This window comes from Phocoena phocoena, chromosome X (assembly GCF_963924675.1).
Source record: "Phocoena phocoena chromosome X, mPhoPho1.1, whole genome shotgun sequence".
NCBI classification, from domain to species: Eukaryota; Metazoa; Chordata; class Mammalia; order Artiodactyla; family Phocoenidae; genus Phocoena; species Phocoena phocoena.
In genome coordinates, this window is record NC_089240.1 from 72881628 (window position 1) to 72909015 (window position 27388).

The window sequence follows — 27388 nt, forward strand, 5'->3', positions numbered from 1 at the left end:
CATCATCCTGTTGGCCGAATAAAATGAGAAAAAAAACTAGAAGGGATTTTCATTCCCTAAAAAGTGTTGGAATACTCAATGGGATGGGAAGGAAGGCTCTTGAAAGAAAGGGGAAAGACACAATACTGCTGAATCTGTTTTTGGAACTGTTACGACCCAAGGCCATTTTCTTCAACAGAAATTTACAAACATATTTCCTTGCCTTCATGTATACAAAAGCCCTAAACCACATGACATTTCACATTATTCTTTACTCAATGGTGATTAGACCAGAAATGTAATAACATTATTCATATATTTAAAACACTATCTAATAGCAATTCAGGCTTTCCTACCTTCTTTGTGCTCTTCCCTGCTGGTGTTTCATTGTGTGTAACCTATCTAAAATTTCTGAAGAACTTAAGATTTTTTGTGAAATATAATAAAGACTTGATTAATTGGAAGCTACTAACCAGAACTCTCAATTAACCAGTTTTATTTATTTATTTTTTGCTACACTCTCCTTTTAGAAGGAAGAGGCAAATGACAAGAAAACAAGCTGTTAACAGGTATTTATGTATTTATTTTTTAAAAATCAACTTCCTGGGAATGTCCTGGAGCCTGTACAGATTCAGCCCAACTTCAGTAATTTTATTCCCTGTACTGTACTTACTAAGGTAGGAAAGTAGAGCCATTTAAAATTTTCAGCAGCAAATATTGAATCTTGCTTAATCTTTAGTTAATAATAAGAAAAATGAAATCCAAATAGCTAATTAGAACCTGTCTATCCATTTGAGGGTTCTAGTTAATTGGGGTCTTCATGGTTTTACTATTGCCAGTTAGTGATCATTCATATGTATTAACTGGGAGTGAGTCTCAGGAACACGTAGTTGGGAGATGACTTCCAGCCACAGAGAGCAACTCCTTCCCTGTGAACTAAAGTAGAAGCTAGAGAAAGGCTGCAAAGTTGATGGGGGTTGAGTAAGGGTCACTGACATAAAAATCACAACAACTATGTAAAATAATGGGAAAGTAATTCACCTGCCCCATGGCTCTGAAATGCTTAGGAAGGTACATTCACTTTTGCAGGGCAGCACAGGCTATTAAGTGTGCTACAGCAATAATGGCAAAAACCCCCCAAAACCCAGGCCTTCTAATCTTCTGGAATTTTTCTAAGCATTAAGCACAGATATATATTGTAGGCATGCTACTAGTTCTAAAATATTTGAAATTATTTTTTCTCTAAAAATACATTTTAAAAATATTTGGAAGTCTAAGATTTATGCTTGAAACTTCCTAAAATATCTATGACAATTTCAGTTAAATTGCAATCAGAGACACCATACTGCTCCAGACTTCATGCCTTTTAGGTTGTAATGGGAACAAAGAATGGGCAGTTAACTCAGAGATGCAAGGGAGAAGGAGGGCAACCCATGATTCTAAAGTACAGTTTGATATTGACTGCCACACACCCTTCTCTGGTTAAATCACCCTATGGTGACTTTACCCCCTTCCTTCAGGGCTGCTCATGATGCATGTTTTATCTGTATTTTTCTACAAGAAAAATGTCATAGGGTTGTTAGAGAGATTGGGACCACACCATGTGATTTATCCTGGGTTTTCAACATAGAAAATGAAAATCATCATGGTGGTGTTTATAATATCTGGGGCATTTTCTGCACTAAATATTACTCTCAAATATCATGCACACTAAATAATACCCAAGTGACCTGAAGCAGTGGATGTGCCTCCTTAAGTGCTAAACTTATTTTTAAACTGTGACTTCAATGCTGACGGAGACTAGAACCCACTAGATTTCATTAATGAATGATTTTAACTGAAAAAGTTTAAGTGGATTGAGTTTTGAGATTAGGTTTGGGATATTGAAAGTAAGTGCTTTGATTTTATACGAATGCAATTGAATTCAGGCATTGCAATTGACTTTTTTTTAGTAAAATGATATGTAAATGAATGTCAACTTCTTGTTTTTAATTAAGCATAACAGTAGTTTATAACTGTATATATTTATTTCTAGATTAGTCAGAACACACATTACATATGCATATATATATATATATATATATATATATATATATATATATATATGTAATGAGTTTTTACACTAACTGTAATCTGAGAAAAACTGTGAAATGTTTTTGAAAGTATGTGTGCTGACAAATAAACTACAGGGAAACAGGAGAGTTGCAAACTCTAATGCCTACTGAGACAAGGGTGGTAGCATAAATGAAAGGCCATAAGCAATAGGGAGTGGTGGGGACTATGGTGACCTAGAGAGCATATATTCTTTCCAAAGGTGGCAGCTATTACTCAGCTCAGCTGATTGCTACCAGGTGGGAATGCAGGCCCACTGTTGTTAAGATTTGACTTTTTAAGAGAAACTGGGAATCCAGATTTTTATATGAAATTCTCCAATTCTTAAATGTTGGTAACTAACTCAATAAAAAGCAACACTATGCAGGCAAAACAAAACCCATCTGTGGTCTGGATCTAGCACATGGGTTTGCAACCTCTGCTTTAAACTGTAAGTCCTCTAGGTACTGCGGTTTAGACAATCACAGTATGTTATAAATGCACCCAAAGATCTTGATGATGGAAAATTCAAGTAAAGTAAATAAATAATAAGTGGAGTGCTTGTAAATAATTCTCCTGATACTCAAAATGGTGGTTATGCACCTTGTGATTTTTTTCTTACTACATGGAAATAGCCAAGATATTTTTCCCTTAATGTGGTTTGAAAACTAAGATAAAATTATGAATTTTTCATTTTCATATTTATCAGTGCAATGCAGTACGAAAGATAATTTCTTCTATGTCCAAAAGAGAATATTTAAGTTAGGCTCTGTCATATAACATAATTAAGGCTACTACTTAAATCCTAATTTATGGTGCTTTAATAGGAAGAAAGCCATGTATATAACATGTATTGCTTTATTTTAAATTGGCTTGCCTTTAAACAAATTCTCTATTTTATCTGGTGAAATTTCTTTGTTTTTACAAATGATTAAAGTAAGAAATAAAAGAAATGTAAGTAGTTAGCACAACAAAACTTCATTTGAACTTTTGATAGGCATTGGCAAAGATAAAACAAAAGCTGGTCATCTGAGATTTTATTGAGGTAGCTGTTTGACTGATCTGAGACTTTGCTTGTTTGTCTGTCCTGCCCTGGACCTTAGCACATAATCCCACTGTGCTACAGTGCTTTTGACATCTGTATGCCCCTTTCATCACTGGCAATCCTAAAGAATATTTGTCTAAAAAGGAAACAATTAAATTCCAACCTCTCTAGCAAAAAAAAAGTAAACCAGAAAAAAAAAAAAACAGTGCTAAACCTGCTTTAATGACCCCCATGATCTGTACCACAAATCCTTAGTCAGGATGGTAAGTTAATATTGTCATTTTTGTTGAGAAACGTTTATCAGAGGACTTAAGAAAAAGAGAAAAGTAAAAATGAAAGAGAAAGAAAAGAATTCACAATCTCAAATCCTAAATTAACTAAAAAAAAAACACCCCTCATTTGTTGACATATTATTCTACTTGCAGATTTAACACAAAAAACATATGAAAGATGATAAATTGTTGGACAACTGGTCAACACATATGACAATGTGCAAAATAGCTGATGTTTTACTTAAATAAAATTTGGGTGGACAGTGCTACCCTTTCTAGATCATCAGATAGTTTTGACCACAGGTAATCTGTTGTGTGATAGGGATAAACTATGTTTAAATGTATTAATTAATTAAAACCATTCCCTAAAAACTCTAACAAGTGGAGATTCTTAGTTAATTGGCTAGTCCTGAAAGATACAGAATCTAAGAAATAAGTGACTTTTTGACCAATGTAGACATATAAATAAGGTTATTCAGGATAAATTTTGTTGAACTAGTACTTTTTATAATATCTAACATTTTTTGAACATGATATCCCTGGTGTTTTCCACGTATTAGTTCATTTAATCATCATAACAGCCCTATAAGGCAGGTGCTATTATTGTGATTCTTGTTTTATGGATGATGACATTGAGGTACAGAGAAAGTTAAGTGATTTATCTAAGGCCACACAGCCTACAAATACCAGAGCCAGCATTTGAATCAAGGCCATTTGAGTTCAAAGCTCATATACTTTGGATTAATATATTTTATAACCTGACAACTGGAATCAGACTAATTACCAAAACATGTAATTTCATTATATTTATATATATACATATACATTATATGTATATGTATATATATACTTTTTCTGACTTATCAAAAATGACATTTCTATTCTGAAATCAATTTTGGTAACATCACTTTGGTAGTGTGTAAAGTTAGCAACATTAATTATAAAATAGTTCAAATAGAAAGAGCAGGAAATAATGAGAGATACCTGTGGACCAATAATCAGGTCTACATTCTGCTACATTTGATTCGGAGCTCAATTGAAAAAAATTACAGATACAGATGTTTCTGTAAAGCATTAGTGATATGAGTAACACTAATATTCTTTCTATTATACTTCACCCTTCATTGGAAGTAACCACTACTTTAAAATTGGTGTGTATCATTGCTATGTTTTTAAATTTTATGTGCATTTATACATAAATAATAGGCAGCATTGATTTTTGTTTTTAAAATGTACCTAAGTGGTTTGGTATTATAGTATCATTTTGTAATTGTTGTTTTCGCATTATGTTTTTGAGATTTATCTGCGTTGATACATGTAGGTCTAGTTCATTTTTAAAAATTGTCCACTATACTCTTTCATTCTATGAGTATACCACAGTTTGATTATTTTTTAATGTACTGATGAACACTTAGGTTGTTTCTAATTTTTGTTGTAATGGGCATCATGTTTTCTTGTGCCCCTGTGGGAAAATTTCTCTGATGTATAAGCCAGAAGTGAAATTGTTGAGCTGTGGGCTATGCACATCTTCAACTTAATAGTTACTGCCAAATTGCTCTCTAAAGCTGTTCTGATTTACCCTCCCACTAGCATTTTACGAGAGCTCCTATTTCCCAAGATTCTTGCAAATGTAGTAGGTATTTTTAACAAAAAATTCTTTGAAGAAAAAATAATTCTTTTTCATTGATTCTCTTTCATGATTATACACTACAGACGAAACGTTGATTCTGATCACAGTGTACATGACGATGTTTACTGATACTATATATTTGTGTCATTATTTTTCATTTAAAACTATATGCACTTCAGATAAGCATAAGAATACTATGTAAAATTTGTAAAGTTTTTTCCAGGTTTCAAAGCACTTTCCCATAAAGCCTCATTTGATGAGGTACTGTGGTATAGCAAGAAGAGCTCTGGAGAACGAGTCAGAAGTTCATGGCCTGAAAACAACCCTGCAAATCACTCTATAACTTGGGACTTCAGTTGCTGCATCTGTAAAATTAGGATGTTAGACTAAGCTATCTCTTAGAGACATACTATAACCTTTGATCTATGATACATATTGCCCCCTTTCCTTGAAGCTGTAATTTACTTATTGTGCATAAAACATAAAGACAAAATTGAATTTTATCAATTTGTGAAACTGTTGTAACACCCTCTCACTTAGTTAAGATCATGAGTTTATCCTGTTTATCTTTGTGTTTCTCTTAATTCAAGGACAACTGGGGGTGGGGGTGGGAAAGAAGATGGGAGCAGGAGCTCAGCATTATAAGGACTAGTCAGTGGCAACACACCATCTTGAATTAATCTTCAATGTTCCACACTCTGAAGCATTACGTTGCAAATGCTGAAAATACAATGAAAGTTCAAGCACTATTTTTTGTGGCTTTGTGTTTCTTTTCAAACTCTTTTTATGCGTTTCAGATTCAGAGAAAAGAATATTCAGTATTTTCAGCTCACTTAAGATTTGATTCTAACAGTGCTTTTTTGGTGCTGCACATAGCTACTTAAAGTAGAGGGAGGACTCAGGTTGACTGTTCTGTATTTCTTTTTGGATGGGGGAGGGTAAGTAATTGATTTTGTGTTTGGAGAGACTTTTCATTAGAAAGATCTGGATCTTTAACCTGAGGCTTAACAAAGAGCTTTCCGGCTTTCTTAGATTCTATGTGTACTGGAAAGAACACTCAGTTAGAAACCTATCTAATATTGTAAGAGATTAAAGTATAAAAGGGAGAGAGTCGAAACTGATTTTATTTAACCTCCCAGAATTGAACTCACACATTCACACACACAAGTATATCCTATCTCAAGCACAGAATACCTATTATTTTCAATGACTTTTAAAAAGGAAACTCTGTTTATCTATGAGGATATTGAACATAGTTATGTTTTTAGTGAAGCTTCTACTTATGGAAGGTAGCTACTCTGGCAAGCAGTCTAAATCAGTTAATCTCTGGTGATGAAGACATTTTTGGGGGCCTCTCTTTTTTATGAATAGTCCTGGGAAAAAATGTTTGACTACGGCCTTCCTAGGAAGTGAGTTGACCTACAGAGATTCAACATCAGATATTACAAGAAAACTGTGGTTCACACACTTTGTTCAGATGATCTCCAGATTAATACAATTCACGTGTATCCCTCATTGTCCAAATGTGACACTAAGCCTAGAGAATCCCACATAAGTTGCTTTTGAGTGTTTTTACCCACTTTTACGTATTTGTGAACTGACTGTGGGGCCCATATCTAAGAACTTCCATTCCTATTTTTGGTAATTGGTATCTTGCTTTACAGTTTAAGCATACTCTGAAAACTACTATTTTGCTCATTGTGTTACTTCCACTAGTTCAATGAAGAGGAACTTGTGCCAAGTTAATCTAGACTATTTTTGCCCTGATCTTACTTATCCTTTGTGGGGATTTAATCAGGTTATCTAACTTCTTCAATAAGCACTAAATAAATCACTCAAAACACAAGATATTCCAAAGTCTTTCAGCTAGTTTCTGTAGGTCAGAGCGTTTTTAAGACAGCACATCTTGGATATAATCACAAAGTAGCTGATAAGACTGTTGGGAAATTACTACTCTACTTTTAAAAAGAATAAAAATCATGGTTCTGAGTATTTATTAAAAAACAGGAAAGGAGGAAATGTAACCATTGCTGTTTTGCCTTTTCATCTGCATTTCTAAAAAGTATTATTTGCAGTTGAGATATTAGCGATCTTTATTTACAAAACCGTTTGCTGTTTTTCTATGTACTACTCCTTATTGAGTGCAGACGCTTTTGTTAGCTTGAACGAATCCTTGGCAAACAACATTTATGTTTTATCCACAAAACATCAAAATCATGGACATTGTTGTCTTTACCACTGTCTCCAAGAATACCCAGGTGCTTTGCCACTGATGGCATTTAGATAATAATACTATAATATTAATATGGAAAGATTCCTTTTTGCTTTTATTGAAAACCCAGTTTGAACCTTGAGCAAGTCATTTACATGATGTTTCCTTGGGATTACCTACATTCTTGTCCACTCTGACCTTGTAATTTTGCTCACAGTTGGAAATGTAATGCAGAGTGACTAAGATAATGTTGTTTACACACACTTTAAGTGGAGTGACATTATAGTCAAGCAAGTGTCACATCACCCAAAGTGAAGGAAGACTTAATTACCATAATCCCGTGAATACTAAAATTTCTTGGCTATGTGTAGCATAATAATGCAATGTTCTGCATGTTCCATTTAATAATGTGAAGGTGCAATACATTAGGTTTCAGGTTGTGTGTCTCTTTAATATAAAGGAAAGGAAAGTGAATTATAGAAGGAAAACGGCCTTTTGTAAGTAGGATACTTGTCTGAATGTTCAGGTGAAGTTGGTCCTTTCTTTGAAACTTAGAAGAGTTGCCTAGTGATGTGAAAATAAAGGGACTGCTAAAATATCCATAAATCTAGACACCAGTGAGTAGAGTGACAGACCATGAATTTCTCTGGTGGGTGCAGGGTAGATTTAACTAAATCACTGAGACAGGATAAAGAGGAAAGGTTGATAACCACCTATTATTGTGCAATGGGGAACATATCATTAATTTACAAAGAGAGTGGTGACATTTTTAAAAAATTGTATAGCCCTATTCTTAAAAGTTTGTCAGTGTAACTAATTAGTTGCTAAAATGGAGTTGATTCTAAGACCCAGTATGAATGCATTTGAAAAGGCAGTGCATTGTCCCTAAATTGGTAGGGTTTGTAATACATCTTGATGAATGCTACAAAATAATGTTCAGAAATGGGACTATTATGCCAAAATGGCCGTTCTTTGGTTTGTAATCCTTGAAGGAGTTATGTTCCATGGCAACGTGCTCAACAGTCCTGCATACATGTGAAGTGCCTTAAAGACGTGTCCTGCTTTCTGTTTTTGATAACACCAAGTTTTCAATACAAAGAATAAACTTACTCAAGGCGTTCACCTCCTCCCAGCATATTAGGACTACAAAGATCTGCTGTTACTTGGGATTATTATTGGGAATTTTTGTTTTTTAACTAATTGTAATGTTCAAAAGGGGGCAAGTACAAAATGATTCAGCCACAAAATGTAAAACATTATTTTAATAAATCCATTAGAAAACTAAGATGTAAAAACTGTATGTAGCTCAATCAACAGATTCATGTAAGTTGGTATCTCATAAATCATGATATAAACTGATAGATCATCTGATATATAGTGTCCTAGACTTTTTAAAAAATATTTAAAAGATGTTAAAACATATAAAATATTGAAGCCTATTAATAATAGCAGTTGTGCTTTGATTTATTGCAATTAGAAGAGTTTAAAGCATTTTAAACTGATTTATCACTACCAAATATTCTCTCTGTGACAATATTTTAATTTAAATATATAAACAAAGTTATTCTTTGATTTTTATTTGATGAAAATCAAATAACTTGGATGTTTTCATTTAAAATGGCTAATTCTAACCAAATAGTATATTTCTACAATACAATTAGTCAGTAGAGCTGTATGCTTATACTGCTTTAAAATGAAACTAGCCTAAATAACAAATATAGCCATTTTATATTCTTTATGCTGCAAAAGTTTTACAAATACCCATTAAATCACATATTGATGTATCTAACATATTACGTATAAAGAAGTTAGTAGTTTTTATTTTTTAATCATGGATTACTTTAGGCAATAAAGCACCCACTGTATTCAGAACATTATATGAAGGGATTTGGGACATCTGTCTGAGGCAGCCCATTAAAAAATTGTATATACATATTTTACTTTTTGGTTGCATTAACTCAAATTGTGCTTTCCTTAATTCGTTTGTCCAGCTCTTCCTCTTCAAAAATCACTGCTTGTGATTTTTGGGACTAAGTTGGACTCCTATTCATGTAGAGATAAAGCAGTTTTTAATTAAGTTGGGCTTGGCACAAAAATGGTTAGAGGCAATGGTTTTTTTTATTTTTAATGAATTTTTTGTTTTAGAACAGTTTTAGATTTACAGAAAAATTGAAAAGGTAGAGAGACTTCCCATGCACCCTGTGTCCAGTTTCCTAATTGTTGTTAATATTTTACAATTAATGAATCATTTGTCACAATTAATGAACCAATATTGACACACTATTGTTAAAGTTTATAGTTTATTCAGACTTCTTCAGTTTTTCCCTAACGTCCTTTTTCTATTCCAGGATATAGGATACCACCTCATATTTAGTCATCATGTCTCCCTAGACTCCTCTTGGCTTATGACAGTTTCCTGGACTTTCCTTGTTTTGGATGACCTTAACAGTTTTGAGGAGACAGGTCAGGTATTTGTAAAATGCCCCTCAATTGGAGTTTGCCTGGTGTTCTTCTCATTGTTAAATTAAGTTTTTGGAAGGAAGACCACAGATGTAATATTCCATTTTCAACACATCATATCAAAGGTACATACTATCATTATGACATCATTGTTGAGGTTGACTTGATCACCTGGTTCCTGTAGTGTTTGTTAGGTTTCTCCACTGTAAAGTTACCTTTTTCCTTTTCCTTGACTGTACTTTTTGGAAGTTTTTGGAAGGAAGTCACTATGTGCAGCCCACAGTTAAAGAGCAGGGAGTTAGTTATGCTTCACATTCTTAAAGGCAGAGTATTTGCAGAAATTATTTGGAATTCTTCTGCAAGGGAGATTTGTCTCTTCTTAATATTTATTCATTCATTTTATTCACTATGGTCTTATAAGTATTTAATTTATATTTTATATTATAATCCAATGCTACATTATTTATTTTATTGCTTAAATTTTTCTAGCTTTGGCCATTGGACACTCTTTCAGTTGGCCGCTGGGTACCTTCTACATGCCCCTATCATTGTAAAGTTTTTTGAGCCCTTCTTTACTTTCTAGCACTACAAGATACTCCAGGCTCATTTTGTAGATTTACTGCTCTAGTCCTAGAATCAGCCATTAAGGGAAAGTTTGGTTAGAGGAAGATTTGATCTTCTCAATCTTGAGCAAGTGTTGGAGGTGGCTAAGAAAAAGGGTCAGGGGGACTCTCTCAGTTCCATTTTCTTGTTGGTACCCTAAATTTTCCATCATCCTGATAATGCACATAGGCCTCATTATCTCATCACATATATCTCCTCATTTCTTTTATAATATCTAATGTTATCATATCATATCTTCTAGATATCATAGTCTTCTACAGTCACACACATTCATGGTCATGCATAGATTTAGAAATGTACTGTGCAACTCTCCAACATACATGTCCTTTCTGCAAAACACCGCCCGCACCCTGCTTCCAGTATACTAAGTTTATCATCAGTTCCTGAGTCACTGTGGATTCTTTTTTTTTTCTTCAGAGAGGGTTTGAGGTCAAATAAGTTTGGGAAATATGGGGTTCAGTAAAAATAAACAAGTTTGTTTATCACAGGTCTTCTTCAGGGTTTATACTTTGTTAATTTGCTCTATGAATGTATAAGATGTAATATACACGATTTCTCAGTCTTTTTTTTTTTGTGGTACGCGGGCCTCTCACTGTTGTGGCCTCTCCTGTTGCGGAGCACAGGCTCCGGACGTGCAGGCTCAGTGGCCATGGCTTACGGGCTCAGCCGCTCCGCGGCATGTGGGATCTTCCCAGACCGGGGCACGAACCCGTGTCCCCTGCATCGGCAGGCGGACTCTCAACCACTGTGCCACCAGGGAAACCCTCTCAGTCTTTTTTGATTAAAAGAACCTTTTTGTTTAGAGAACTAGTGTTCCATGAAGTACAATTTTGGAAATACTGCTATAGTGGTAAGAGTCCTGAGTTTGTAGTCAGAGATCTTGTGTTTAATCCCTCACTGGTAACAGCTAGCTCTCTGATCACAAGCAAATCAGTTAACATCTCTAAGTCTTTGTTTTCTTATCGATCAGATGGACCTATGGATGTCTCTCACAAGATTGTTGTGAAGGGCAAAAATGAGCAAAATATGCAAGAATTTTTTGGAAAAGCTAAAATGCTTTGGAAATTTAATAACCACTGTGAAGGTGGGGACTGTGCCTTTGTTTTGCTGACCACTGTTATCTCCAGTATCCAACATATTTTCCTGACATTTAGTCTTCAGTATCCAATAAATATTTATTGAGCAATTGAATATTACTATCACCTACATTATTTTCTATTTTTCTCCTAGCGCTGTATAGCAGCCTATGATATTTTATAAATTGTTTCTGAAATTAGGAGTCTATGTTAAAAAAAAATAACAGAATGCAGGCACAGTTGAAGTGGCTATATGCATGAAAAAAATCTTTTGATTGCAGCCTTTGTTTTACTGAGCATGTGTTCCCAGCCAATGACTGGCTGCATTCAGGTTAGTTTTCATTGCTTCAAGCTGACTAGATTTCCTTTTGAAATAAGGGCACTGGAGCTTTCACCTCGACACTGTGGTGATGTAAAATTCCTGCTGCAGAGTCACTGAGCTGGTGCTAGAAGAGGAGCACCTGTGAGCACAGGCTGTCAGAAGGCCCTCTGAACCCTAGAGTGTTGAGGCTACAGCTGCTGGGTTGAGAAGCAATTGGAAGTGCTTTGTCACTCCTTCTTGTGCAACTGCAGGAAACCCACTAAAGGATTTTTACTTTCTTTGGATGTATAATCTGTGTTGATTAACAGGAGTTATTGGGTGGAGCTGCGCTGCGGGTGGCAGGGCAGGCCCTGTTAAGCAACATATTTTGGTAAGGATAGTAGTGTCCAGATAGTAACAGAAACAGGGACCTCACATCATCTGTTTTGCCTAATCCCCCACAAAACAGCATATTCTATAAGTATTCTCAGAGGCAAACATTTTAGGTTCCAGCTTCTCTTTTTAGGGAATCAACTGGAGCATGTTTATTATATTTGATTTTGAAAAATTGTCAGCCTCCCTAGAAATGCTAGGTGATTATTTGAAGTGTAGGAAGAACACATTTAGCTTTGGAAATTGTAAAAGTATTTTAATCAAGTTCTAGGTTTGTTGGTAAGTTAGTGAGACAATAGACAAGATCAATGCAGGGGTTTTTCCTTTCTTACTATTTAAATTAAAATGACACATACTAGCAAAGCTTTGTTCATCATGTAGTTCATGAATGCTGGAAAATAAAAAAGATTTAGTTAAAAACAGCCTCTGTATAGGATAATGGTATCCTATCCTTTTCACAAGTGTTGGTCAGACATGGAAATTCCACAAAGATAGTTTAACAATTTGTAGAATTGTTTACACTCTGAAATAGTTAGAAATATCCCCCATGCCTCCTTCCCCATCAAAAGATGAAGTATATACTTTAATTTAAAGCTTCTATAAAATATGTGTGTGGGTGGAGAAGCGAGGGCTTAATATTAGATTATACAGTACTATGACTGTATTGCCTGATGGATGTATTATTTTTTCTCTGAATCTACCTTCACTAAATTATTCATTGCAGATTTTAACCAAATTTATTAGTTCTTTATTTAATTGAATAGATTGTGGAACAAGAGATTCTTTCACATGTGCTCTTGAAAATTTTGCAACTTTTATGTAAAATAGAACCATCTTCTTTAAAATAAGCATTTACAGGAAGGGGTTTTAAGCAAACATTTAAACCTTAATGCAGAAATTACATTCCGGAATCTTTCCTTGCACTTTGAAAATTCACCAAGTTTTTTGAATTTATGGCAGCACAGCTAAATTCCAGCAACTGCAAAAATAATTAGTAAAATTAAGTTGAAAATTTTGTAAACAAGTAAAGTAATTATTCATTCTGTACCATACTACCAATGTGAGAGGACATGTTAAATGATAAATTAGGCATGAACTGTTTTAATCTGTAAACTGAACATGTTAGCAAACGGCTTGCGTTTGTAATTAGTATTTACGGCCACAGGAGAGTGCCTCTTTTAAAACAGTGACAGGAAATTGATCAGTTTAGGTTGTCATAGCAGCCAAAATAGTTCCATTGCTTCTGTTAGGTTTAGCCTATTATGCTATATACCCATGTTTAGAAATACGTTTATGAACTATAAAGATAAACTACTCAATAATGCAAAAGAGGTTGGGATGCCAAAATGCCAAACTGACAAAAGTCTGAATGAATGCTTGAACACTTCATAACAAGCTTAAGTGTTCTATGGTTGTCATGACATTTCTTTTACAAAGCAAGTGATGTCTGGAAAAAAATCTTAAAACTAGATGAAAATGCAAATCCCTTTATGACAGTATGTGGCTGTCACATTTATAATAACAGACAATAATTGATGATTTATGAGATGACACCATGGCAACAAAGTCTTTCATCATTGGCACCCCTAGGTTACTTTTATATTAGGGGCTTGCGGGTGCCTGTGAAAAGTTTCCAACATGACATACAAGAAAGTCTACTCCTATCTTAATCCATTAGATCTCATTTAATGCAGGGTGGAAATATGGTAGAGATTTTCAAATCATCTGACAAAGTGAAAGCTGGCAATGTCTTTGGTAAAAAAAAAAACTGTTAAACTAGTAAACACGTTCAGTAGCTGAAAATGAGCAGATTTGTTTCTGTCACTTAACGTTTCAAAGAAAATCTGTAATGCTGCTTTTAAGTGTGAGTGCAAGCTGTTAGGTTGTTTAAAGTTATGGTATCTGATAATATCCTTATATAGGGAGGTGGGAGAAGGAAAAAGGGGGTGCAGTGTGCATTGAACTTGTTTGAACTCAGAAGAAAGATGATTTTTTAATTTGATTTTAATGTTGAGGTCTTTCTAAAAGTGGAATAAAGGTATAATTGCATATTCTAGGTTGATTTTAATGTGTGTGGTAGGCTGAGGAATAACATATTGCCATTATTTAAAGAGGATCATCTATCAGTTTTTCTGTTGTAGGTGACTTAAAATATTGGAAATATAATGAACCTTCTGCCTTAGTTTTACTGTCAATTTATCAAAAATGAAATTATTTGATATTTGGACCTCTAGAAAGTTTCCTGGATTTTTCTGCCACCTATTTGATCGAAACAAAGGGCTAAATCAGATAATCATTTTGAGATCCTTTCAGTGGAGTTAGTCTATGATTTATAAGGAGCTGTAGAAACATCAAAAATCAGAGATATTGAATGTAAAATACTGAAACTATCTGACTTTAAATAACAGAAATATAACATAAGCATGCATATCAAAGTTAACCTAGCTTTTATACATGAGGCTTTAAAAAATATGGATGTAAGGAATTTTCCAAACACTTACTTCTTATCTAATTTAAACCTTTCTAAGGATAAAAATACTTATTTCATTCAGAGGATCAGATAAGCCAATTATATAAAGTAGGATCTCTGGTATCTATTCATTAATACCTTTTATTTATACATTTCCTACAAGGCTATGGTAGGAATATAAAATCCTTAATTAACTCTGACTATTCTCAGAGTTAGTAATTTTGCTCCCAATTAATAGTTAAGAAGATGGAGTTTACCATTCAATGTCATAATGATTTACCTCAGTTTATATAAGAAAATAAGTTAATTTTGATTGCAAATCTTCTAGATGATGGAGAAATCGCACAAGAGGACATGATTTTTATTTTAAAATGACAGCTGGTCATGGCTCAAGATTTTACTCAGTGATCTGGAATATATATAAGATGCAGAACGCATTGTCTCTATTTCCTAGGAGTTTATAATTTAGTTGACCAAGATATTAACTATAAGCATGAATCAACCAGAAAATAAACCCAAAGTACTAAATTAAGAAAGTGTAATGTATTATATATAGATCACAGGCATAAGAAGTAAGGCTATTTGTGATAAGGGAAAATGTCTGAAATGGCTTCATAGATGATAATAAGTTAGGAGGTAAGAATATTCTAACTCAGACCTTAAATGAATTTGGGAGATTTGAATTGTCAGAAAAGTGCTACTCTAGGTTTTGAGAGCCCAAATGAACAAAGACACAGAGATAAACGTAATCATGGAATATGATAGGAGCATTGTAGAACTCTGTCTGACTTAACCCTGAAGTGATAGCACTGAGGACTAGTAAGAACAACACTTTGATATTGAATAGTCACCTTATTTGTTTCTCTACCTCCATTTTTGACTGATCTTGAGAATTAGTCCATCCTCCACACTGCTGCACATCACTACTCCCCTTGATCTTACAATAAAGTCCAAATATCTTAACATGACTTTCAAGGCCTTTATATCAGTGGTTCTTAACTGGAGGTGATTTTGCTCCCACTAGATATTTGGCGATGTTTGGGGACAATTTCGGTTGTCAACAGGGTGTGGTGGTGGTGCTACTGGCATCTAGTGGGGAGAAGCCAGGAATGCTGCTAAAATTCTGTAATGCAGAGGGAAGCTCCAGAAATACCAAAGAATTACTCAGCTTAAGTCTTCAATCATGCTGAGCTGGAGAAATGAGAAATGCTACCTTATATGTAACCCCTGCCACCTTTTAAATCTCATCTCAAGCTACTTTCTCCTTTACTATCAATTCAACTGCTTTGGTGCCCTTGAACATTCCAGTTTCTCTCTCACTTTCAGATTTTCATAAATACTCGTCTCTCTACCTGGAACACATGTCTGTTCCCCTTCTTCCCACACTTCTGCCCTTCAACCTGCTAAAACCTATTTACTCTTCTATATATGCCTATTTAATAGACTCTGAGTGCAGGAAGCATGTTGTATTCACCTTTGTATCCCCATTGCTCAGCATGTTTGAGACACAATAAATACTTGTTAAAGAAATAACATCAGTTGGTAGGGGTTTGGATACTGAGTTAAACAAAGACGGTAAGGACCTGGGTGATTATCTATAATGGCTGTGGGGATGAAGAGGAAGAAGTAAATTTGAGAGAGACTGCAAAGGGAGAATTTCCTCAGATTGGTAAATGATTTGATGTGGATTGTGACAGGAGAGTCAAAGATGATTTCTACAAACCAGGTAGACTGAGGGAATGGGGACAGAAATGAGGGAATTCATAAGGAAGCTTGATCTTGAAGAGTCAGGTAATGATTTACTGATGTCTATAAGCAGTGGGAAAAATATTTCAGTCTGAGTGAACTTACTAGCTCTGTGATCATTTAACCCCAGTTTCTTTATCTGTAAAATGGGTAAAGTATGAGTACCTACCTAATTGGGTGGTTGTAAGGATTACATGAGTTAATACAGATAGATCCTATGTTCAACTGTACTATTATTTAAGATGTAATAAAGCATTTTGACATGAAAGAAAGCACTTATCTCAGTGCTAGACATATAGTTAACACTTAATAAATGTTAGCTATTATTATTATTTTGCTGTAAGTGTCCTTTCCTTCTTTGGTCTTTGCCTTTTGTTTTTTTTACTTTTTATTTTTATTTATTTATTTTACATTTTTATTGGAGTATAATTGCTTTACAATGGTATGTTAGTTTCTGCTTTATAACAAAGTGAATCAATTATACATATACATATGTTCCCATATCTCTTCCTTCTTGCGTCTCCCTCCCTCCCACCCCTCCCAGGTGGTCACAAAGCACCAAGCTGATCTCCCTGTGCTATGCAGCTACTTCCCATTAGCTATCTACCTTACGTTTGGTAGTGTATATATGTCCATGCCACTCTCTCACTTTGTCACAGCTTTCCCTTCCCCCTCCCCATATCCTCAAGTCCATTCTCTAGTAGGTCTGTGTCTTTATTCCCATCTTACCCCTAGATTCTTCATGACATTTTTTTTCTTAGATTCCATATATATGTGTTAGCATACGGTATTTGTCTTTCTCTTTTTGACTTACTTCACTCTGTATGACAGATTCTAGGTCCATCCACCTCACTACAAATAACTCAATTTCGTTTCTCTTTATGGCTGAGTAATATTCCATTGTATATATGTACCACACCTTCTTTATCCATTCATCCGATGATGGACATTTAGGTTGTTTCCATGCAGCTCTATTTACAATTGCCTTTTGAAATTAAACTTCCTCCGGTACTTTGCCTTTTGAAATTAAACTTCCTCCAGTACATCTATTACCTTTTCCATGAAGCCTTTTATGGTGATTCAAGGGGAAGATTATCACTTTCCTCCTCTAAACTCCTATAGCATTTTAGTTTAGCAACTTTTTTTTGCACTTCTCACATACTGCCCAGTCCTACATTTGCACATGTTATTTACATTGTGAGTTCCTCGAGAGTAGGACTGTGACTTACTCCTCTTTTCTTGACATATAGAAAGTGCTAAATAAATGTTAGGTTATGATAATTAGTTGTCATTCTTATTATTATATTTGGGGAATCATTAGGGTATGATAGTTTACTCTTAGAATTAATGTGTTCTCTCATTTATATTCAGTATCAATGTTCTTAATATTTTCAAAAAGCATCAATTATGTTTTATGAAATAGTACAGAACATCATTTTAAATTGAGTACTAAGCAATTTGAATAATTTAAATGTATTTAATTGATGCTAGTCAAGTTTCATTATTATTGGAAAGCATACCTGATTAAAGAGCATTTTTTAAATTAGATATTTTTAAGCTATTATGTAATAGTGAAAGGTCTTTTGTTTATGTTATGAAAGACTATTTTTGCTTTTAATGCCAAACCTTTGAAGAAACAGATGTATTAAAAGATTGCATAAAAGATGATGGACTTTTTAAAAAATGAAATAACCAATGTCCATAAATTTCCAAGAATGTACATCCCTTGTGGTTTCCCTTGAGATTGAAAATATAAAATATCACTTATGTAAGTGTTCAGAACTAAGTTCAGAAAATACAGCCTAGGGATGTCTGGAAAGTTTTGTAGTTACATTATATAACTTAAGAACTTCAGTGTGAGATATTCTTTCATGTCTTTTGCACAGATTTAATTTGGTTCAGTGATTCAATAAACTTTTCTGTGCTTAGGGAACTGTTTTATATTTGTAATTTATTTATTATATGTGGGCATGATTCCTAGTTGGATCAACCTTCTTTTACTATGGATGTGAGTACACCTGTCATAGAATTCAATTGGGACTTCAAGTGCACATCTTAGGGACATACTTTGCCTTTGGTTAACATGTGTAAGCAGGACAGTATAATAAATGAGTCTCAAATGAAAGGTTACATAAGCATACTCTGATTTATAATGACCAGCTCTAACATATAACACCAAAGGACTAGGTGAAGATGTAATTTTTAATATGTTACAGTATTTCCTTCCAAGCAATTTCACTCTAATCTTATAAAGACAGAACTTTTCCAAGTGTTCAGTAGCCTTAGTTAAGTGGTACATAATTAATCGAGTTATTTTTGACATTTGGGATAGTTTCTTTGATGTGATTAGCTATTAGGCAAATGTACATTTTTCAGAAAATGTTGATAGTTGCTTCAAAGAAGAGAAGGGGTGGAGTTACCTGGATGTTGCATAAATAGCATGAAAAATATTAATATTTATTGCACTATTCCTGAACTTGCATCAACAAGCAGTGACATTTAGCTGGTAAAAAAAAATAACTGAAAGAGGTAAACTAATGAGGCAGTATTCCATAAATATCTATGAATATTTGGTTGACTTCCTCAGAATAGGTAAGAGACAAGGGCTAGAAATAGATGTAATTTCATAAATGTATAAACACATTATAGACCAGAAAACATCCTATTATTCAACCTCTTATTTAATCAACTTGAGTGATATTTAAACATAGTTAAATTCAACTTCTTGAATTATGAAGGGAAAAGTGCCTATCATAATTACTTTTATTCTCTGCCTTTCCCATCTTTAAGGCCTAGATTATGTCACCTCCTCCATATACCTTTCTTGAAGGGAAGGGAACAAAAATATATATTCCCCCTTTTCTGAACTCTTCTTACATTCTTTGTTGTGTATCACTCATATATTTATTATTTCTTTCAGTTTATTAAAAAAATATTTATTGATGGGCTTCCCTGGTGGCGCAGTGTTTGGGAGTCTGCCTACCGATGCGGGGGACACGGGTTCGTGCCCCGGTCCGGGAGAATCCTGCATGCCGCGGAGTGGCTGGGCCCGTGAGCCGTGGCCGCTGAGCCTGCGCGTCCGGAGCCTGTGCTCCGCAACGGGAGAGGCCGCAACGGTGAGAGGCCCGCGTACCACAAAAAAAAAAAAAATAATAAAAATTATTGAGTACCTATATGTATTATAGGTACTATTCTAGGTACTTGACATACAGTCATGGACAAGGTAGACAGAAAAAAAATTCCTGCACACAAGGAACTTATGTTCTAGTGGGTGGAGACAGAGCAACAAACAGGATAAAGTAGTAAAATGTGTATTAATTATATTACATTATGTTATATTATATAGTAATAAGTGCTAAAGAAAAAAATAAAGATGGAAAGGGGGATTTGAAATTTGAGGAAGAGGTGAATTTAAATTTTGGATAAGGAGACTGGGGAGTCTTTACTGAGGTGACTTTTGAGGAAAGACTTGAAGGATGTGAGTGAACCAGTCATGTGGGTATCTAGGGGAAGAACCCTCCAGGCACAAGGAACAGTAAGTGTAAAGGTCCTCAAGCTTTGACTGATTTCTTCAAAGAACAGCAAGAAGGGCAGTGTGGCTTGAGCAGAGTGAATGAGGGAATGGGTGGTAAGAAAATAGACGAAAGAGGTGACAAGGGACCAGAACATGTAGAGACTTGCTTTTACTTTTAAGGAAATGAGAAGCTATTGGAGGGTTTTGAAAAGAGGAGTGACATATTGTTACTTAAGTTTTAATAGAATTATTCTGTGGAAGGATCTTGTCTACTACAATATTTTAACCAAGGATTATAACAGGAATATATACAGTCAGAGAATGATCCAGGTATCTAAAATCTTCAAAAGATTAGAAAGAATGACCTGTAAATCAGTAGATGAGTCTAAAAGAGGACTATTTGATGAATATTTTGATAACATGGGGTTCAAAGCTCAATGTTTTACAGAAAGAGTGAAAATGATCTGGAAGCAATAATGAGGAGCAAGGTAGACACCTACTTCACCTCAGGCCCAGTAGTATGAGGGATGTGAGAGAGTAAGCAGCCAACACTTGAGTAGGCTCATATATTTTAACATGTAATAATGTCTTTAACTGTGGTCGATGTAGGTCTTATATACTCAACTACACTGCAAGTCTTATAAGTAAGATTGAATAAGAGTGTGGAAATTCACAGGTCTCCAGGTTATATATATATACGTACCTCACTGTATTTGTAAGTTCCTGGGGACAAGGGCAAGGTCAATGTTCAGGAAGTTCTTTGTATAGGAAACAAAACTTCACAAATAGTCACCTTTTAAAATAATGAATCAGGGAATTCCCTGGCAGTCCAATGGTTAGGACTCCATGCTTCCACTGCTGGGGACCTGGTCCCTGGTCAGGGAACTAAGATCCCGCAAGTCACATGGGGTGTCCAAAAAATAAATAAATAAATAAAAAGCAAAAATAAAATAAAATAATAAACCATAATATCCTTCAGAGAACAAAGTTGCTTTAAAAAAAGTATTAGTAGTGTAGATTGCAAAAAAAAGAGAAAACATAATTCTATTATGACAGAATGAAGTCATATAAGCATACAGAGAACCAAGAAAACAATTCTTTCACCCAATGCATTAAATGACATAATGAAAATACTCAAAAATATTATACTTAACATTAACAACTTATGAGGATAGAACAAGTCAAGGTTGGTAAAACAAAAAAAAAAGAGAGTTCTTTTGCCATGAGTTATTCAAGCAATTAAAAATAAATGTAAAAATGTTTTCTGTTACTCATGGCAATATGAGTCTGAAACAAGTTCAAGTAATAAGATATGTTATATATAAGGTTTATTACTTCTTCTCAAATAGGAAAATGCTTTATCCAAAGAACACTGAGTTGTTTTTTGTTTTTTTTGCGGTATGCGGGCCTCTCACTGTTGTGGCCTCTCCTGTTGCAGAGCACAGGCTCCGGACCCACAGGCCCAGCGGCCATGGCTCGTGGGCCCAGCCACTCTGTGGCATGTGGAATCTTCCTGGACCGGGGCACGAACCCATGTCCCCTGCATCGACAGGCGAACTCTCAACCACTGCGCCACCAGGGAAGCCCCACTGAGTTTTTATAGCAAGGGAATATAATAGGAAGAAAAGATGCTCATAGGATTCATTACTAAAAATAACACTAAAATATAGTATTGACAGTATTTTAAATTTAATTAGGAAGTCTGTTAGAGGTGTTGATAATGAAACTGGCATGGTTTTAGTTTATGTTGACCTCATTTAAGGCATAGACATAATTTATGTTAGTTCAGAAATGCTAAGATGTGTCCAGAATATATGAGAGAATGACTAATCCCTATAATAAACTTTGAGTTGAAGGCTAGGAAAAATGTATTCCAGATTTCACTTATGTTCTTACATCAGAAACAGATCTACATCCCTATTTTCAAAGTTTCTGCAGAGAACAGCATGTATATCTGGTTAATGGTCTAAAAAATAGTTTTAGATCCAAGTTTTTTTTTTAAAAAAACTTATTACAATTACTTACTTTAGATTTTTTAAAAATAAAAACTTCCTATCTGAAGAATTTTAAAGACTTAAAGGAAAATGTGGAGGAGGGAAAATGCATGTAAATCAACTCATGAAACACAAACATTAGAATTAGTGTCAGACTGGATTAATTATTTTTCTTCTTTGGTCGTGTAGAGTAAAGCTACTTGAACACGGAAACTTGAACTAACATGACTTAGCCTGAAAAGTTTTAGTTAACATGATAATGTGATAATCAACTAAAACAGTGCATTCATCGATTCATTTATCAACAGTATTGAGAACTGATAGTACTGTGCTAGGTGCAGGAAACAAAGCTTGGAAGTTTGGAAATCTAGTTGGGAATACAACATAGCAAACTTTAATGAGCATGGTAGACCTGGATTTATATCCCCAGCTCTGCCACTTGACCTTCTTCCAGTTACGTAATCTTGTTGAGACTCAATTTTCTTATTTATAAAAAGGATAATAATATTCTCTATGATATTGCTTTGTTGTGGGAATATATGATGCATGGTAAGTACCTATCCTTCAGTACTCCATCTGCAAGGGATGGATTTTCTCTTTAAATTTCAATCCAGTTTCTGTGATTACAAACCTGACATGATTAGTACAGACAAAAGTTTTGAAGAGGGAGAGATCACTGTGGCCTAAAATACTTTGTGACTCCATGGATGAGAGAATGGCATTGAACTTTGTTTGAACGTTAAGTTGTATTCAATGGCTAATGGATGGGGAAGAGCTTCTAAGTGGAGGTACACCATACTCAAAGATGTAGAGAAAGGAAGAGAGAAGTTTTTTAAAAAAAATTTTTGTGGAAGTATAGATGATTTACAATGTTGTGTTAGTTTCTGGTGTACAGCAAAGTGATTCAGTTATATATGTATATTCTCTCTCTCTCTCTCTATATATATATATACACACACATATATATGTATATATATATATATATATATATATATATATATACATTCTTTTTCATATTCTTTTCCATTATGGTTTATTGCAGGACATTGAATACAATTCACTGTGCTTCCCAGTAGGACCTTGTTGTTTATTTTATATATAGTAGTTTGTATCTGCTAACCCCAAACTCCTAATTTATCCCTCCCTTATCCCCTTTCCCATTTGGTAACCATAAATTTGTTTTCTCTGAGAGTCTGTTTTGTAAATAAGTTCATTTGTTTCATATTTTAGATTCAACATATAAGTTATATCATATGGTATTCTTTTGGTATATATTTTTATGGTATATATCTTTTTCTGACTTACTTCACTTAGTGTGATAATATCTTGGTTCATCCTTGTTGCTGCAAATGACATTATTTTATTCTGTTTTATGGCTGAGTAACATTCTACTGTATATATGTACCACATCTTTTTTATTCATTCCTCTATTGATGGACATTTAGGTTGCTTCCATGTTTTGACTATTGTAAATACTGCTGCTATGAACACTGGGGTGCATATATCTTTTCAAATTAGAGTTTTCTCCAGATATATGCCTAGGAGTGGGATTGCTGGATCATATGGCAACTCTATTTTTAACCAAGGAACTTCCAGACTGTTTGCCATAGTGGCTACACCAATTTACATTCCCAACAACTGTGTAGGAGGGTTCCCTTTTCTCCACACCCTCTCCAGTATTTGTTATTTGTAGGCTTTTTGATGATGGCCATTTGACCGGTATGAGGTGATACTTCATTGTTGTTTTGATTTGCATTTCTCTAATAATTAATGATGTTGAGCATCTTTTCTTGTGCCTTTTGGCCATCTGTATGTCTCCTTTGGAGAAAGTTCTATTTAGGTATTCTGACCATGTTTTGACTGGGTTGTTTGTCTTATTTGTTACTGAGCTGTATGAGCTGTTTGTATATTTTGGAAATTAAGCCCATTTTGGTCACACCGTTTGCAAATATTTTCTCCCAGTCTGTAGGTTGTCTTTTTGTTTTGTTTTGTTTTGTTTATGGTTTCCTTAGCTGTGTAAAAACTTGTAAGTTTGATTAGGTTTCATTTGTTTATTTTTGCTTCTATTTCTATTGCCTTGGGAGACCGACCTAAGAAGACATTGCTATAATTTATGGAGATGAGTTTTGATAAGTCAGTTGAGGCAATTTTTTTCTAGGGCTTTGAGGCCCAAAGGTTTAAAAGCATGAGTATTACATATGAAAAAGATAGGCAGAATATTCAATCTCAAGGATGGATGAAGATTTTGCAGCACATTTAAACAGCTCTTCAGAAGAATTATTTGAGAAATTGAAAATGATACTTCTTTGACTTTTGTGTTTTATATTTTACAAAGCTTTCTCCTACTCCCAACTCATTTGTTTCTCAGGCCACTCATTTGAAGAAAGCAATAATAATTGTTTTCCTTCTTTTTTTCAGGTAAGGAAATAAACACTGTGGGTTCTGTAATTAGTAACTGGCAGATTTAGGACTTAAACAGATGTCATTTGACTGAAAGCGCAACACCCCCTTTGCTGCACTGTACAACTGGATTGCTATTCAATGTCACTATACTATGGGTTCAAAACAAAATGATATTATTTGGACGATATACAACTAAATAGTGATGCATTCTCAATTGCAGCCTTTAGAAACTATAAAGTCTAGCCTATAACAACATTTGAATACACTATGACCATATTTGATAATCTCTGATAAATATTTAATAAGCATCTACTATATGCCAGAGACTGTGTTGGATAGAAGGGATACAAAGATGAAAGTAACCTGTCAAGTAGCCCTGTGTGTTGTGAATGTTGGGTTCAGATAGTTGGAAAAGAATGGGAATTTGTGGGAAACATTTTTTTATAAGCGTGTTAAATTGTATGCTAGTGGTATGATTCAAGTTGAATTAAAGTGGAGTAGAAAGAAAATATCTGGGAGGAGCTCTCCTGGAATATGTGCTTCCTATCTATTCCTTTTAGGACCTGGACACAAGACAGCTCTTGAATTGCTTTTAGTCACATGCACCATGTATGTTTTGTTCCCCTAACTTCGCTGTAAACTTCTGGAAGACAGGTGTCAAGAAACTTGTTTTGATAACCTAGATGCAATAATGTGCACATTAATAGTTGCTCAATAAATAAAATAAATAAATGAATCATCAAATAAATATGAATCAATTAAAAAATGGTTGAACTAGGGTAAAAGGTGACATTAAATTAAATAGACATATATTAAGTCTTTACCCCAGGTCCTTCAAGAGCCTACCTTCTTTTTCCATCCAGGATAATCCAGGGAAGTAGTTTAATTTTTAAGATTAGTAAAGGGAGAGGAATATTTGGCAAGCTATCTATTGAAGAGCAAGAACTAACCATCACTCTTCTTTGCTGATGGTTTGTCAAGTTACTCATACAAAGCCGAATAATTTTCAGTTATTTTTACAGACCATTACTTATCCTATCATCCTTCTTAGGTTACATAGATATGGTGTGTGAGGCAAGTGTTAAAAAAACTATTCATAATTAAGTGACAATTGATTACTGAAGCACTTGGAGCAGTAACTGGGCAGAGTAGTACTTCATTTCAATATACAAAGAGTAATACAGCAAATATAGAAAAGGGAGTAAAATATACTTTTTATATAGTTGACCTAAATCTTGTTTCAAATTGATAAATGCCTTCTGTACAAACAAAAACCTAAACAAAAGCAACTGAAAACTTGCTCTGAAGTAAACAGGTGAACAGTACGTAAGACAAAGCAGTTCCCTAAAGGCATTCTTAGTACATGGTCATTATTTAACCCCTGACTGAAAATAAACAATGCTGACAGAGTGTGTTGGGGAGCTATGATATATGAACAGTGTCAATGCTGTAGGCTGATAACCTATAGCTTGACATCCTTATCTATAAACTTTGACAGATACATCACTTTGTTATTGTCACTATATTAACTTGCTTCGTTGATAGCAAATGATAATCTTTCCACTGTCTAAAACAGCAATACTTTACTGAGTGAAATATTTGGGAAGCTGTCAATGATGTTCAGTTTTTACTAAGGAACAATCCTTTAAACTTGGATTCATATTAAATTACTATTTCTCAATATGGGATTAAGTTGTTTACATATCAACAGTAAACAATAAATTGTTTTGTCATATTGAATTATTTGTGCCAAATAATCATGACAGCTTCCTTTTAAAAATAATGCTTTGCTAGAAAATGTTGCTCTGGTTGCCTAAATTAAACATTGTAGCCTAATAAATTAATATTTTGGTCTTGTGAATTTTAATTGGAAAATAACAGCTGTTTCTAGTTGGAACTGACTACTTGCTTTCCTAATAGTCTTCTACTCTGTGGATACAGTGGGAATTACACAAGCCTCCACATTAACATGTGAAATTAAATTTGTTTCATCCTATTGTGTCTGGGAATTTGAAGAATAGTCTTCTAGTGACCCTTTTTCAACAGTTCAGTTTTTAAATTTTTTGCTTGATGTATTTTCTGCCATTAACCTGATATCATTCACTTGATATTAGACTAATGACTAATGTCAATTTGAAATTTGCCTCAAATCCCAAACCAAACATGTATGGAGATGGGATGCCGATCCTGATTGTGCTTATTCTTCTCACCTTTTCCTTTCCCAAGGAATATCCTAATTTACCCTATTTTCATTAAAGAACATCTTCCCTATCCTACCTCCACAATGTCCTTGTTGTGTCCTGTCTCTGGGAATCTTTAATTGACAGTCCGGTCATCTTTCTGCTACACTTGCTGGATCTGGCCATCAACATTAGTCATACAGTTTATTGTCAAAGTTGTACTTAGGACATGAGAATGGTTTCATGAGCTCTATGGCTTTGGCAAGTGTATGTATCAAGTGTTAGTCTACAAGAAGATGGTCTTCTTCTTGTTGAGATTTATTGCCAGTATGTGCTGAGCACATGTGTCTTATTAAATAGACCAGCGTTGATAGAAAAAAAATGAGACTTAAAAGCAGATTTAGATTATCATAGCTAGGAAAGAAAATCAATCTTTCTTTCTTTCTTTCTTCCTTCCTTCCTTCCTTCCTTCCTTCCTTCCTCCCTCCCCCTCTCCTCCCCTTCCTCCCCTTCCTTCCTTTCCTTTTCTTTCTTTCTTTCTTTCTTTCTTTCTTTCTTTCTTTCTTTCTTTCTTTCTTTCTTTCTTTCTTTCTTTCTTTTCTTTCTTCTCAAGGAGCATTTATGGAGAACATGGTTAGAATTGCTTACTCAAGATCATGCAGTTTCCTCATTGCTCTCTGTGGTGTGTATCAGTCCCTGGAGAACAGAGCCCTGTTGGAAGAAAGCTAGTAACATTTGTTCTTATTTTGCTTAATTCTAAATTATCTTTTTCTTTGATTTTTTTTGTGGTAAGAAAAAGGAAATTATGATTTTCCTCTATATTTTTATTCTATTTCTATAACAGCTTAATTTTAGACAACAGGCTTTCATGAATTTTTTATTTTACTCCAGGATGTTATCTTGCTTTTGAGTTTGGCTTGGTGCAGTTTTATCTTAAAGTTCTTCCTCATTCACTCTTTCCCTTCCCCTCCATTCTTGGTACTGACATAAAATTTTCT

General features: G+C 34.4%; 1 protein-coding gene across 1 annotated transcript in view; it reads left to right on the forward strand.

The window, feature by feature from the left end:
• DACH2 (dachshund family transcription factor 2) overlaps nucleotides 1-27388 on the forward strand; it is a 631698-nt gene that overhangs the window by 154401 nt on the left and 449909 nt on the right. Inside the window, exon 2 of the mRNA XM_065900209.1 lies at nucleotides 510-548. Within this exon, the coding sequence (XP_065756281.1) occupies nucleotides 510-548 (39 nt within the window). The remainder of the gene's footprint in view (nucleotides 1-509; nucleotides 549-27388) is intronic.